Genomic DNA, 13,843 nt, shown 5'->3' on the forward strand with positions numbered 1-13,843 from the left:
GTTTTTCTCTCTCTTCTGCATGACACCGATAGAAATTCACCCTTGAATTCTCAACATCTGTGCAGTAGCAGCTGTAGGAGTGACACTGACTGATGATTGGTTGGTTATGTTACCCCACAATGGAAGGGACAAGTTTATCCTTCAGTAGCAAAGGGCACAGCACTTACAAATGCCATGGGCAGTTTCAGTGTGGCTGTTTGTCATCCTTCCTAAGCATTTGGCTTACATTTGTATTCATTTAACATGAAGAACAATGACAATCTTTAGCAGTAGGAAAGTTTTTCACACAGAAGGGCAACATACTTCATTTGTGGTCTTTTTACACATAAACTGTAGGAGCTGTTACCATCTGTCCAACTTGTCAGGTATGGGGAATAGCCCTAACAGTAGCCTACAATCTTCTTTTGGAACTAATTGTCAGACTTTAAAATATATGTAAATGAAACTCCTAAAATATGGAAATTGTCTTTTTATTTCTTAGAACATTTTTGTTTCATGGGAGACTAGTTTACACACACACACACACACACACACACACACACACACACACACACGATTCATAGAGTGTAGCTTACAGCCCTTGACATTTATTATGTCTTCCTTCCAGAATTTGGAATGTAAAAACCATTGTGAAAGACCATTAAACAGAAAATGAAACTTAAAATCGAAATATCCCATGGTAGGGAACACATGAAAATTAAATGCCCGTTAGTGGAAGAATAGACAAAGAAAATGTGATTTATAACATAATGAGCTATCTTTTAGTCTTTTATAAAAAGAAGACAGTTTTGAATCCATGTAGCTTGAAATGGATAACCCAGAGGATATTATGTAAGTGAAATCAGCCAGTCATAGAACAAATGCCTTGTGATTCCACTTACACGAGGCATCTGAAGTAGTGGAAATAGAAGCATACAGGAAAGTTGGTAGCTAGGGGCTGGCCAAGAGGGAGCTGACAGAGGGGGCTGATCTGCTATCTAGGGTGTAGAGCTTCATTTAGGCAAGACAAACAGATTCTAGGATTTTCTATATGACATTATGCCTAATGTTAATCGTTGTATATGGGACACTTAAAATTTATGAAGAAAGGCCAGAGGGAGATGACCAAATTCATAAAGTGCTTGCTATACAAACACAAAGACCAGAGTTGGGATTTTCTGGAAAGCCCAGCACGGAGGAGATAAAGATAGGGACCTCTGTGGGAAAGTGATAGCTAGACTAACCACAGCTGTATAGCTCCTGGCTCCGTAAGAGAATGTGTCTGAATAAAGAGGAGAATAACCCAGAAAGACACCTGGCACATACCAACATGCACACACACGCATGTTTGCCACATACATGAATTGCAAAGATACTGTGAAGAGGGTAGATGTCATACATTCTTGGCAAAAATTAAGATAAAAACCACAAGAAAATGCCACCTTTTGATAATAATATTGACAGCGTAATATAGTAGAACCCACCTATAATCTGATGAAATAAATTTTCATTCATCTGTGAAAAAATATTGTTGATAATCTCAATTTACTTTTCTAAACTGCTGTATGGTTTTGGAAATATTATTTTGAAATAATAACAGCTTCTGCACATTGGGGAATGACTATGTAGAAGGTGGTATGCCAAATTCCCCATATATATTATCATACCTGCTGAGAAACTCTCTAAGATGAATCTTGTTATTAACCCCACATTATAGATGAAGAAACTAAAGTTCAGTGAGGCACGTAATAACACCCTGAACGAACCGCAGTCTAATTGGTCTCCTCCCTGTCTGTCCTTAGCCCTCTCTAACAAATCCCCTCCTCACTTGTACTCTGCTGTGTGCTTTCTTCCTTCAACTCACTCTCCTACCAACAATATTTGAAGTTGCCGTCCCTCTCCTCTTGTGATTTCCTCACTTGGCTTTTAGAATGGTACGTTTCCCTGGATTTTCTTCTCCTTTTGGAGATACCAGTGCTAGTGTGCTGGACAGGTTCTTCCTTTGAATGTAAAGGTTTGCATAAGCTCAATTCTTGGGTTCCCTCCATTCTCCATCCATGTTGATTTCACTGTCTATTGGCTACAAAAGGCTTCTGTAAACTGAACCTTGTTAATCTCCAACCAGGACCTTTCCCCTGAGCCCCAAACCTTCTCATCCCACACCCCACCACTCCTCACGATGTCTAGAGATGTGCTTTCCCTGACACCAATGGTTTGGTGCTAATACTTGGTCTCAGTTAATGGCATAAGCCCTTCCCAAGCTTGTCTATTCTTTCTCTGATATCTGTCCTGCTTTTAAAATAAAAGTCCCACCATCGGATTTCTCACCTCCCCTGTCCAATGCCTCCACCCTGCTTTGAAACACCATTTTTTTTTCTGGTCTGAGTTACTGCAGCAGCCTCCTAGCTTGCTCGCCTGCCCTCCTCCTTTATTCCAATTGAGATGCTTGAACGATTTGGTTAAATGTTAGCCGAATCATTCTAGTGGTAGTCTTCAAATCTCCTAAGGAGTCCTGTTTTTAGTAAGCCTAAGCCTTACTTTTCCTTTACAAGGGCTTCTGCCTTTTGTTACCTCTGAGTTAAGGTCATGCAACTTCATGCTGTACTTAAGTTCCCCCTTCCCTCCTCCTCCAGCCTCACCACTTAGCCCAGAACATGCCTTCACTCCTCCAAGTTGTTCTACCTTTTGGGTGGGGTCTATTTGACTATCCCATTTAATGTGGCATATGATCTTCCCATCACCATTTATCATGGTGTCATTTCTACAGTCTTTCACGCATGAAAATTTGCTTGTTTTATTACTTAAAAATTGCACAGCAGACAGCAAGCATCAAAAGATGATGACCGAGCTTTGAGGACATTAACATATCAAGAAATCAGGAAATATTTAGCCAATGAATAAAAACAATGAGGTCTTAAATCCTAACTTTGAAATCAGGTTAATATTGTGGGGCTTCTTTAATGATCCCCTCACTCTTTCTGAGCCAGTCTGGATACTGACAAAATCTTTGAAAAGGAAAGTATTGAAGCTATGTTTCGAAACATTAGAAAATCATTCTGAAGAACCAAATTAGGTTGGGCAGATCAAGTAGTTGGGAATGTTCCTGTGACTTCTCTCCTGCTTGCTGGAGTGGCATGTCATGGGTCCTAGAGAAGGCAGCTGATGACACTACAGCAATCCTACATTAGAGAATAAGATGGATTTTTACTCCTTTAGACCTTCCTGGGCTCCCGAGTTCCAACTAGACTTATCTTCCCTTTCTGAGTACCAGGCTCACTCATTCCTAGTCATCAGGGAGTGCCCAGGCTGCTTTGCTTCTTACATAGCTGATGCTACAGATGCTTTGCTTCGGTACCTCAGTTGCCTCATCTGTAAACTGCAGGCAGTAATAATACTGCTTGTGACAGTGAAAAGAGTAACATAAATGTGTTAGTATCATGGCAGCATATAATTAAACCTTCTATTCATTAGTTGCTATTATTGTAATCATCACAAGTTTTTAAAAGTTTTGTTTGGGCTCTCAGGCTGAGCATGGCGTCATATGCCTTATAATCCCAGCACTCAGAAGGTAGACATAAGAGGATGGTGAGTTCAAGGCCAGCCTGGTATATGTAGAAAATGAGATATTTACAGTTGTGCTATGGAATGAGCTTCATGAAATGAAGTGGAGGGAATATTGCAAGAGATTTGTAAACCCCCTAGTTATGTTTTTAATTATCCATGTTAAAACATACTTTTTGTAGAATTATTGTGTGCAAATAAATAGATGCAAAGAAATTGCTGAGTTCAGTCAGTAAGGTTCTGAAATAGTTTCTTTCTCCTTTCCCTTCCTGCTTAGAAGCTAATAAAGCATTAGGTTTAATACAAAGCTCAAACTCAAGAGTTAGCATCTCTGTGATACACACAGAAGGAGAGATTGGCAAGTGTAATGTACCGCTGGGGACTGACAGGTCGTGGCATCTGAAGACATTTGTCTATCTTGCTGAAGAGGCATCTCTGCAGTCTCTGGAGGAACCTCGGAGAACTGTTTGTGGCTTTCAAGATCATGTATCTGAATGGAAAGGGATGCTGTGTGTGTGTCTGGGTTTGGGATCGGTGAGCAAGACCTTTTCAGAAATGATGGAATGTCAGTGGGTTGTGGAAACTGTGGTGTGTTAAAGGGGAAACTACCTCCTAGGTCCTGGTTAGGGGTTAGTTTCAAGGTAGAAATTCTTCGAGTTTGAGAATCTTGTGTATAGTCTTCTTGCAGAAATGGGGTGTTGATGTCTCCCAACTGGGCAGGACTGGAGCTAGAGGCTGCTGGTAGTGGGTTAGTGATTTTTTGGGTGTACGACACCGTTGTGCTGGACTCCTCAGAATACACTAGTGTCTGGTTAGAATCTTCACTAGAATGCATTGTTCCTTGGAGAGGTTTAAAGTTAGTAAAGTCCTCTGTACAAGATGGCGTTTGTATGTTAGTTACTAATGAGTTTAAAATGTCACCCTTTGACTGATTGTTTATCAAGGACTGACTGTCAAAGCTCTCCTTTCTGGCTGGTGGAGGGGGTGCCTAGATGGCCAAAAGTGTTCAGAAAGAGAAATGATATAAAAAAGAAAAATAGAAAGTCCAAGTTAGTCATGAGAGGCACATTGTCAAACCTGCCCTGAAGAAATCCATATATACTCTGCCTCGAGCAGTCTAGACTGAATGGTCACTGTCCATACTATAAGAATATTTTGTATCTTAATATTTTCTCACAGCTTGGAAAAGATATTTTAGTTGAGAATACATTACAAAGACATTGCTCCCATCCAAAATTCTAGAAAATTGAGTGTATGTTATCTTGTCCTATTTTTAGACCTGGAGGTCATATAGACACATGTTTTTTTAGCGTTTTTGCATGTACGGTGTTACTAACATCTCAAAAGCTCATTGTTTGTCTCATATTCATCCAACATATAATGTCACACTGACTCTCATACTCTGAGATCCAAATGAACAGCTGCCAGGGTTTTAATCATTATACTTTACCTTAAAGATTACAGTAGAAACTGCCCTACTTTCATAAGCTTGACCAGAGAACAAACACTAAAACATCAGGGACAAAAACCTACCTTAAGCTTAAAACTCAAGCTCTGTATTCACGTTACCATGCCAGGCAAAGCAAGTAGAGAAGGCAGAAGCATTTTAGCTAGGACACTAGGAATGAGATTTCCAGGAGGATGAGAAAACAGAGGTCTAGGCACTACACACTTGGCACGCACGGGGCTGTATTACCTGGGTCGGTGATCTTTTGTCTTGCAGGTTTGGCCGAACGCTTCTAAAACCTTTTGCTGCAAGAGAGGAATATGTGGCATCTCCGTTCAGTGTCTCTGGATTCCGATCATTGTAAGATCTCCAAGCTTTTATTAAGGGAAAACAAATCGAACACAGAAATATCTACGTTCGCTTGAATTTGTTTTTGTTTTTCTTTCTTTCTTTCTTTCTTTCTTTGGTGTGTTAGAAAATGGATTTGTTTTTCTAAAACCAAAACGGTCTTGATAGAATTATAATTTGTTATGTGGAACAGCGTATGAAATTTAAATTTAACATAAATTCAGCGATGTGGCTATGGATAATGGAAAAAGAAAAAAAATGTCCTTGAAACAAAGCACAATAGCTGTTCACAATATTTTTCTGTACCTGAGTCTGGAGACTGAGATTCACGCCCTGAAAGAAAAACAATGTTGAAATTAACTCGAGTGTGAAGCAAACCAAATCGCCTGTAAACATACTCAGCCCAGAACCACATGCACGGTCGACATTATCTCAGTTCTAAAGCAGAGTACCTGAAATGTACTAATGAGAGGTCTGAGCACTGTTTGAATTTCAACAGGCTCACATTTGTTAAATATCTACATCTGAGGGACTCAATCGACAACTAGAACATATACCAGGCATTACTTTTCACATATAATAATATTGCAACCATGTAATTTTAAGGTTTATCATGGCCTAAAATGGATATATGAATCCCAAATACAGAATTAAAGGATTGCAAAGAATCTGGTTTGCAAACAATGAGAACTTTTTAGAACATTAAAGTAAGCCGCCAGCTCTGTGGCTGGCTGAAGTCATCTGTAACTGACTGTCTTTAGCTGCTCTATTAGACAGTGACTAATGTTTAAATAGCTTGTTTTTTTTTTTTTGTTTTTGTTTTTGTTTTTGTTTTTTACTTTCATAGAGGCAGATTTATCTACTGTACAAGATAACATTTTCATATTGTTCTCTAGAATTTATTTTTTCTAAGTCTTTATTCAAACAGGAAAGCTATATATTTTTTATCTTTTAGCTCATAAGCCGTGGAAAATAAATCATAGTCAATAAATTGCCTTTGGTACAAAACCAGTTTGCTTAACCATATCTTGTCATCGATTGTCTCAGAACCTCCTACAAGGCCACCTGAGGGAATCAGTTTGTACTGTTTGGTCTATTGAACCCATAAAGCCTCGATCTTAGAAAGAATCATGGGAGTCCTTTAGTTTCTCATTCATTATATATTATCATAAATTGGAATAAAAATGAGGGTGATCCAGTAATCTGGTAAAAATCACTTTGTAGAATTATTCATGACATATTTACTGGGTTCTATATGTGGAGTTTAATGGGGGCTGGAATTCACCATTTATTCAGTTTGAAAGACAGTGACACCTCTAGAGAGAAAGCTAATGTAGTGAGCATGGTAATGTATCTTTAGGATTCTGCTCTGGGGGCATGTAAAGGCAGAGTTTAACTGTCCACTAGGGTGTTAAACATGGTGGACAAAGACAAAATCTGGGGATGAGAGAAGGGCAATGAGCAGGGAAGCAGCATCAGTCATGATTATGAGCATTGGAAATTATTTTCTTGAGAATAGGAAGCTTATATTACTCTTGGTTTGATAATGTGCTGTTGTTGAAGCAATGGAAGCCATGTTTGTGGCAGTACCAGGGATGTAGACGAGGTAGGGGAGAAAGGGTGTGTGGCAGTAAATAGAAAAACACTTGGAATATGTACTCTCTGATTGATAGCTTTAGATACCCAGCTCTGTTTCTTCACAATAGAGACTATGTTATGGGGGTCATAGAACCCCAAGAGAGAGAAACAGAGAACACTGTATCTATACTGTACATGTACCTAGACTCACCCATGAGATATTAACAATAATAAACTCTATGGGCAGGCCCACAAATGACACATCAAGATGAGGCCATGCTTTAATAAAGCTTGAGTTTATGATGACTTTAGCATACATTTCAGAGAATGGTTAACTCTCTAGCAATGTTGAAACATACATTCCCTGCCTAGTAAGTTCTTGTGAAATCTGATACACAATGATCCTGGCTATAAAGGATCTTGATTCTTTTATTTAAAATATAGCTAAAATTTCTTTAAAGGCTTTATATGTCAAGATATGCAAAAGAAATATTCTTTCAAAGTTAAGTCAGAAATTCTAGGCGCTGCTAAAAAACTTATTTCTAGTGACATAAAAGAGATAAGAGATTGCTCTAATTACTCATATTGCTGAAGTTTATTTAGCTTTCCTTCCTCTTTCCTTTTACCTTGGGTACAGGGAATTGAACCACAAGTCTGGCACAAGTGAGGTAGGTGTTTCACCACTGAGCGACACCCATCCCTAACTCTGGTTTTATTATTTTAAATCTTGAGATAGTGTGCCAGACTTGCCTTAAACTTGCTGGATAGTCCGGGCAGCATTGAACTCTAAGTAGTTGGGGGTCATAGGTCAGGCCATCAGGACTGGTTTAGCTTATTTTTCTCTTCTGATTGTGAAACATTTAGTCTTTACCAACAACTTGAATGGTAGGGAATTGCTTGTAGAACAGTTTGAATCTCTCAAATGCCACCTCTGGTTCAACCCAATGTTCTCTTTTGCAGGTTATTTTTATAGATGGTCATAAAAAGGAATTATTAACATGGTGTGGTGGTTTGAATAGGAATATCCCCCCACAGACTCGTGTGTTTAAATGCTTATCCCATAGGGAGTGGTACTATTAGGAAGTGTGGTCTTGTTGGAGGAAGTATGTCACTGTGGGGGCGGGCTTTGAGGTCTGATACTCAAGCTACACCTAGTATGGTACATAGTCTCTTCCTGATGCCTTCAGATGAAGATGTTGAATTCTCAGCTCCTTCTCCAGCATTATCTCTACCTGCTTGCCACCATGTTTCCTGTCATAATGACGATGGATTAAACCTCTGAATATGTAATACAGCTCCAGTGAAATGTTTTTCCTTATAAGAGTCATTGTGGTCATGGTGTCTCTTCACAGCAATAAAACCCCAACTAAGACACATGGTAAGTCACTCTCTAGCATGTGCATCAGTGGTCACAACTGGGATCTTACTTAGTGGGAATGCCAAGGAAATTCACAGTTCAGGCATTCCGATTCTGTGATGTGCCTTCCTTCTACTTACTCCACTTTTCCTCACTGTTATCCATCTAATGCATCTAGAGACGTAAGTCTATGCTTCTACAATACCTCCTCCTATTTGTCCATGTTCAAACAAACATACTCAGAGTGGTTTTTAAACCCATGTAAGATCGGATTACACACATTGCAACATTTTTCGTTTCTTTGCTTCATAAAGAAGGCCAATGTGAGGTTCCTGACTTAATATTTAAACTTGGATCTTGAAATCCATTTGTGAGTTGGAGAAGAATGTGGAAGTCACCTTTAAAAGGCCTTTTGTTTGTTTGTGTTTTCTTTAAGGCTGGGTAGGACATTTTCAGTACCAATTGACCACTAAACATGTGTTTAGAGAAGACTGAAACGCAGAATGACAATTGAAATTATTTAGAGGCCCCATTACTTTCCTCCTTCTGTTATATAGCTTATTAATCTTAGGCTTCAACCATGTCAACCAATTAAGTAACCAGTTACCAAGAGGCATGGGCTACCCCGTCAAGGCTGTAGAGACAGGCTGGACTCCAGCTGATCGTCCACAGAGGCAGACTCTCCAGATGAAGCCTGTGCCTCAGGTGGAGGTAAGTCATTGCAGACTTTGAGTAAAAAAGAGAGCTATCTTAGTGGATGCTAAAATATCATATCCTCAATTACTTTCTGAGGACATTTTTATCTGTGGTCTCATGGTTATCTAAATTAATCAGGATTCTGATATGTTCTAAAGCATGCATTAGATAAATGCAAGAAGATCTGTTTCCTGTTTGCAATCTTTGGGGAAGAACCAAATAAATTGTCGAAGAAATGGATGATATCTTAATCAAGTATCATGTTACTTTAGTTCATGAGGTAACAAAAACTTAAATAGTTAACACTTGCAGTTAATATATTTTTGGCAAGTGACTGGTGCTTATAATTATATTTTTAAATGCTTGTTTTTAAGAAGGTATCAGTTTCCTTTGACTATTTATTTTTAGGACAAAACCAGAAAGGGTAGGAGCTATTCTTGGGATTAGAAAAAAATAAGATTGAGTGGGGGACTTGAAAGGCATTTGAAGCCTCTGTCCACATTCCAACAAGATGATTCTGAAAGGAGAGAGGTGAGGTGAAGCCATTCAGGTGTGACACCGTGAGTTAGTGACGTTATACCTGCAGCCAATAGGTTTGGAGAACTTTGAACTCTCTTCACAGATGTTAACGTAACAGACATGGCGGCACGTTTGCGAGCACACCCACCGCTATCTGGAAGCAAAAACATGATATGGCAGAGGCCAAGGCAAAACAGAGAAAGCACATGCGATGTCATGCATTTTAAGTGAGATGTGTCAGTCACTCATGAGAAAGATGAACAGCTGAGCATTAGTAGTCATGGAATACACCTGGGAATTTTCACCCCCATCCCCAAACTAAAAAAGACAAACGAGACGAAAGTGAGCAACCAGGGGTTTGCTCAGAGAGATGGTAGTGCCCTCCAATGCAACAGAAGGCTTTATATTGAATGCTCAATGCTTGTTATCAAATGAAATCCGAGATACAGAGCTCAATGTTGTTTACACCTTTTGGTTAACACACACTAAGTCTAGAAACTAGTGCCATGCTGTAATGTGCATTCACATAAATAATTTAAGTTTACTCTATTTTACTTATGCTTGCTAAAGATAATCAGTGTGGTTCCTAAAGAAAAATTAGGGACGAGTTACCTTGATTTAACAATTCTTGAAGTAATATTTTTCAGCTGATGTATACTTCATATGTACAGGTCATAAAGAAACACATAACATTATACAATGTCATGTCTTCCTACAGTTCTGAAATAGTTATTCTAATTGAAGTCAAGAGCAGCCCTGATAGACAAGTATTGAAATGAGCATATTTTTGAAAACAAATGCATTGCCCTTACAGTTTTGAATTATAGGTATGACATAATCTATATGTATGCGAAGAAAAATAAAAATGTGTAGTGAAATGTGTGCAAAGGCACCAGCCATTGTCTATGCTCTGAGAAGTTGAGACTTCTAAATTTGGAAGACAAGACTCCTAGACTGCAAGGTTAGCATTCTCTTTCTGAATAGACTCTGCTTCTGCTCCCACATTCCTTGATAATCTAGCATGTGCAATAGTTTCCCACCCTCCTCTTCCTCCTCCTCAAATCAAAGTAACTTCAATTTTTTCTTTGAAAGTGAACATACACAAAAGCATAGTGTAGCCAACAATGTGAGAATATAATTGTGGGGATAAAATTATTGTGTCTTGTCACACGCATTTCTTATTTTTTTACTTCATAGGGAAAAATAATCAATTAAACATGAGAGAATTCAGATTAGTAAATACAGTTGGAAAGATGAGTGAGTTAATTATTGGTAAAGTCATAAGGTGTGACGTCAATAGAACACGAAATTGCTGTAACTTTTCTAATAGAAAAATATGACTTAAAATTATAATTTCTAATGCAGAAATCAACAAACAGGAAACCCGAGTTGAAACAAGAAATGAAAAGAAGCTGAAGGAATAAAAATACTGTATCTAGGAACGAAAAGGAAAAGTCACATAGGGTAGAGAATTACAACTGAAAATACCTTCAGCAGAACAGCTATTTTCAACTTGCTGAAATCCTATGAGGGCAAGATGTCTTGAGAAATGGACATGTTGCCACTGGACACAACGTAGGATCTAGTCACTACTGGCTGGTCTGAGGGCTGGTTAGTTAGGGGTGTCAAAAGTGAAAAGTGACGTCACTTTTAGAAGGTTTTTATTTTCTGGTTCTTTCAACTCTTTGTGTCTGAAAATGAACAGAGATGAAAACAGTCCATCTCAGAATGACAAGAGCTAGAGACGTGGCTGAAGGTTGGTCTGGTTAAACTGTGCTCAGGTGCTCTGCGTCATTTCCATGAACTCACAAGGCTGTTGGAGCATACTGAAAAACTTTGAGAAAATAGCAGGACATGGAAGGAAGGCTTAGATTGAAGTAGTTCAGGGCTTGGATATTACAGGCCATATTATATTTATTTTGATCACATTGTATCTCTAAGAGGGTGGTTACAATGTTAAAAAGCAAGTGCCCTTTGAAAGTCATTTCAGCAAACAAGAGTTATGTACAATTTCATTGCATGGTTTGAGAAATCTCCCAGGCACGCACATACCACTATTAAGTAATTGTGGTTCTACTGAAAGTAAATTACTATTTTTCTTTCAACTCACATATATTCTTTTGCCATATGACTTTTAAATTATCAGGACATAAATACTTATTATATGTTTGCACTGAACTGCTTAATAAATAGAATTGTTCAATGCTTCTTTTGGGCTAGAAACAATATGAAAAAATACTCAGACATTGTCACTGTGAGACAAAGAAGTGTGGGGATCTTCCAGCTAAGTAAATGGAGACTTTCTGCTAACACTTATTAAGGAGCTCATTTTTAAAAGCTGAGCTTTCTTGAAGTTGGTAGAAGAGACAAACCAGAGCTTTCTTGAAATTGGTAGAATAGACAAACCATTAGACATTAATATTCAGTACTTACTTGTATTTGGATATTTTATGTTATTCTTTGAGGATGTTTTTAAGGACTCAGGTGAGGACGCTATCTATGGCATTTAGCTCATGTCTGAAGCGGCATGGTGCTGGCCTTACCTTCACAGTCGTCCTGGAACTACAGCCTGGCTGGGCATCCTTTCATGGGGCTTTAAGAACACCCTCATAGAATCAGGGGGAGAGGGAGTGGCAGAGGGGGTTTCCAGGAGAGGGGACCCGAGAAAGGGGATAGCGTTTGAAATGTAAACAAAGAAAATATCCAATTTAAAAAAAGAAAACAATGGGTCACAATTGCTGAGTGGAGATAGGACATAGTTTAAACATTCTAAAACTTAAACTCATTCTCCTTGAATAGTTTGTTGTGTATTTGATTAAGAGCAAAAAATTAGATATAAAAGAAGTTTTAGACCTTAGTGACTGGAAAATATGTTTTTTTGCCTGTATGATATGTATATGTATGTGTATATACATATACACATACATATATACATGAAGTGTTCATCTGGGTGCACACAGCTATGTGTATGCTTCTGGGGCCAGAGGTCAATGGTAAGAGTATTATCTCCATTTCTCTTTCCATCTTATTTTTAAAGACAGGGTCTTTCATGTGCTTGGAGCCCACTGACTTGGATTGGCCAGCCGGCCTGGGGAACCCCTAGCAGCCTCCTCTCTTTGCCTTCTCTCTTTGCTGGCACTGTGGGTAGTGCTTGCTCCCGTGCACAGCTTTTTACCTGGGTGCTTGAGGTTTGAACTCAGATGCCCATGGCTGAGCAGCAAGTACTTTACTCAACTGAGCTACTGTACTAGACCTGGCATGTAGAATTTTAAAAAAATATTACATATTGTTAATGATAGATAGATAAGGTAAGCCAATTTTAATTAATAGTTACATGGGAATCAATTATCCCTTAATTTTGTTATACAGTGACAATAATTTCAGTTGCCTAAAGCAATATGTACCTATCTTCTACCCAAATATCATATAAATATTTGCCATCTGTAGTTTTTTAAGGTAGCGTGTTTTTATAGCAACACTGAAACATTACTTTGGAATTTTAAACAAAGGGTTTTAGCTTATCACCAAATTTGCATGTCTGTAGATATATTTACACACATAAACAACCCCATTTTATGCACATTTTGTGTCCATCTAGAATCAAGATCACTCCTTACAAATGGAAGGCTGTGGTAGTGGTTTCCGTTGATGCTCTTCAGCAGCAACTTGGTGCAGATACCAGAAAGTTAAAGAAGAAGAAGCAGAGAGGTTGGAAGACCATTGTTGCAATTATAGGAACAGGAAGACCAACTGTGGAATATATAGTACACAAGCAAGGTACGTTCCATACAATTACATATGCATATCTGTCAATGTTATAACAAATAGGAAAATCCTATTTTGGGAAGCCGTGTGGAACTTAACTCTTTAAAGGGGATCCCTCCGAACAGTGAGTGAACCTCACTTCTTTATGTGGACAGTCTTCAGGAGTGGCTCTACACTCCTGCCACCAGGCTCCTCCCAGTCCATTTTACAGTGTACATACAACACGAAGTAAGAGCCATCACTAGGCAGTGGAGAAAGCAAACCATCTCTAACTGCCTCGCCTTGGTTCTCTGTGAAGGTCACCAATTCTCCCTTCAACACCCTCGTCTTGTCCACTGCTCCAAACAGCTATCTACATGTGGACTCCACCCTCAGGAGCCAGCTGGCACCAAGTTCTCTGAGGCCAGTTTGAGCAGGTTTCCGCTAAGCAGACGCCACAGGGAGGTGGACCTGGCACATACCTCCATACTTGATCTAGGGATTAAAGACTGGCTCTTACTAGCTAGTTGTTAATCCTTCTTCTAGACACTGATACAAGGAACTTGTTGAGAAAGAATGTCCTGGGTTTTCTTTATGCTCTGTTATGGGGTGGC

The 13,843-nt window shown here is 38.9% G+C and overlaps 1 protein-coding gene across 22 annotated transcripts in view; it reads right to left on the reverse strand.

Annotated features, from left to right (window-relative positions):
- The window catches only part of Sorbs2 (sorbin and SH3 domain containing 2), a 136,463-nt gene that overhangs the window by 75,810 nt on the left and 46,810 nt on the right, over positions 1 to 13,843 (reverse strand). For 7 of the 22 annotated variants that reach the window (XM_085843980.1, XM_085843990.1, XM_085843997.1 and 4 more), the window contains exons 3-5: positions 9,547 to 9,639; positions 5,642 to 5,668; positions 5,237 to 5,292 (exon numbers count right to left, since the gene is read on the reverse strand). In XM_085843980.1, coding sequence (XP_085700106.1) covers positions 5,237 to 5,292; positions 5,642 to 5,668; positions 9,547 to 9,639 — 176 coding nt within the window. Of the gene's footprint in view, positions 1 to 3,913; positions 4,529 to 5,236; positions 5,362 to 5,641; positions 5,669 to 9,546; positions 9,640 to 13,843 lie in introns of all 22 variants that reach the window. The other 15 variants (XM_085843978.1, XM_085843987.1, XM_085843985.1 and 12 more) reach the window with 5 other exon arrangements.

The sequence above is a fragment of the Mus caroli genome, unplaced genomic scaffold, assembly GCF_978045245.1.
Source record: "Mus caroli unplaced genomic scaffold, Mus_caroli_1 scaffold_10, whole genome shotgun sequence".
Taxonomy (NCBI): Eukaryota; Metazoa; Chordata; class Mammalia; order Rodentia; family Muridae; genus Mus; species Mus caroli.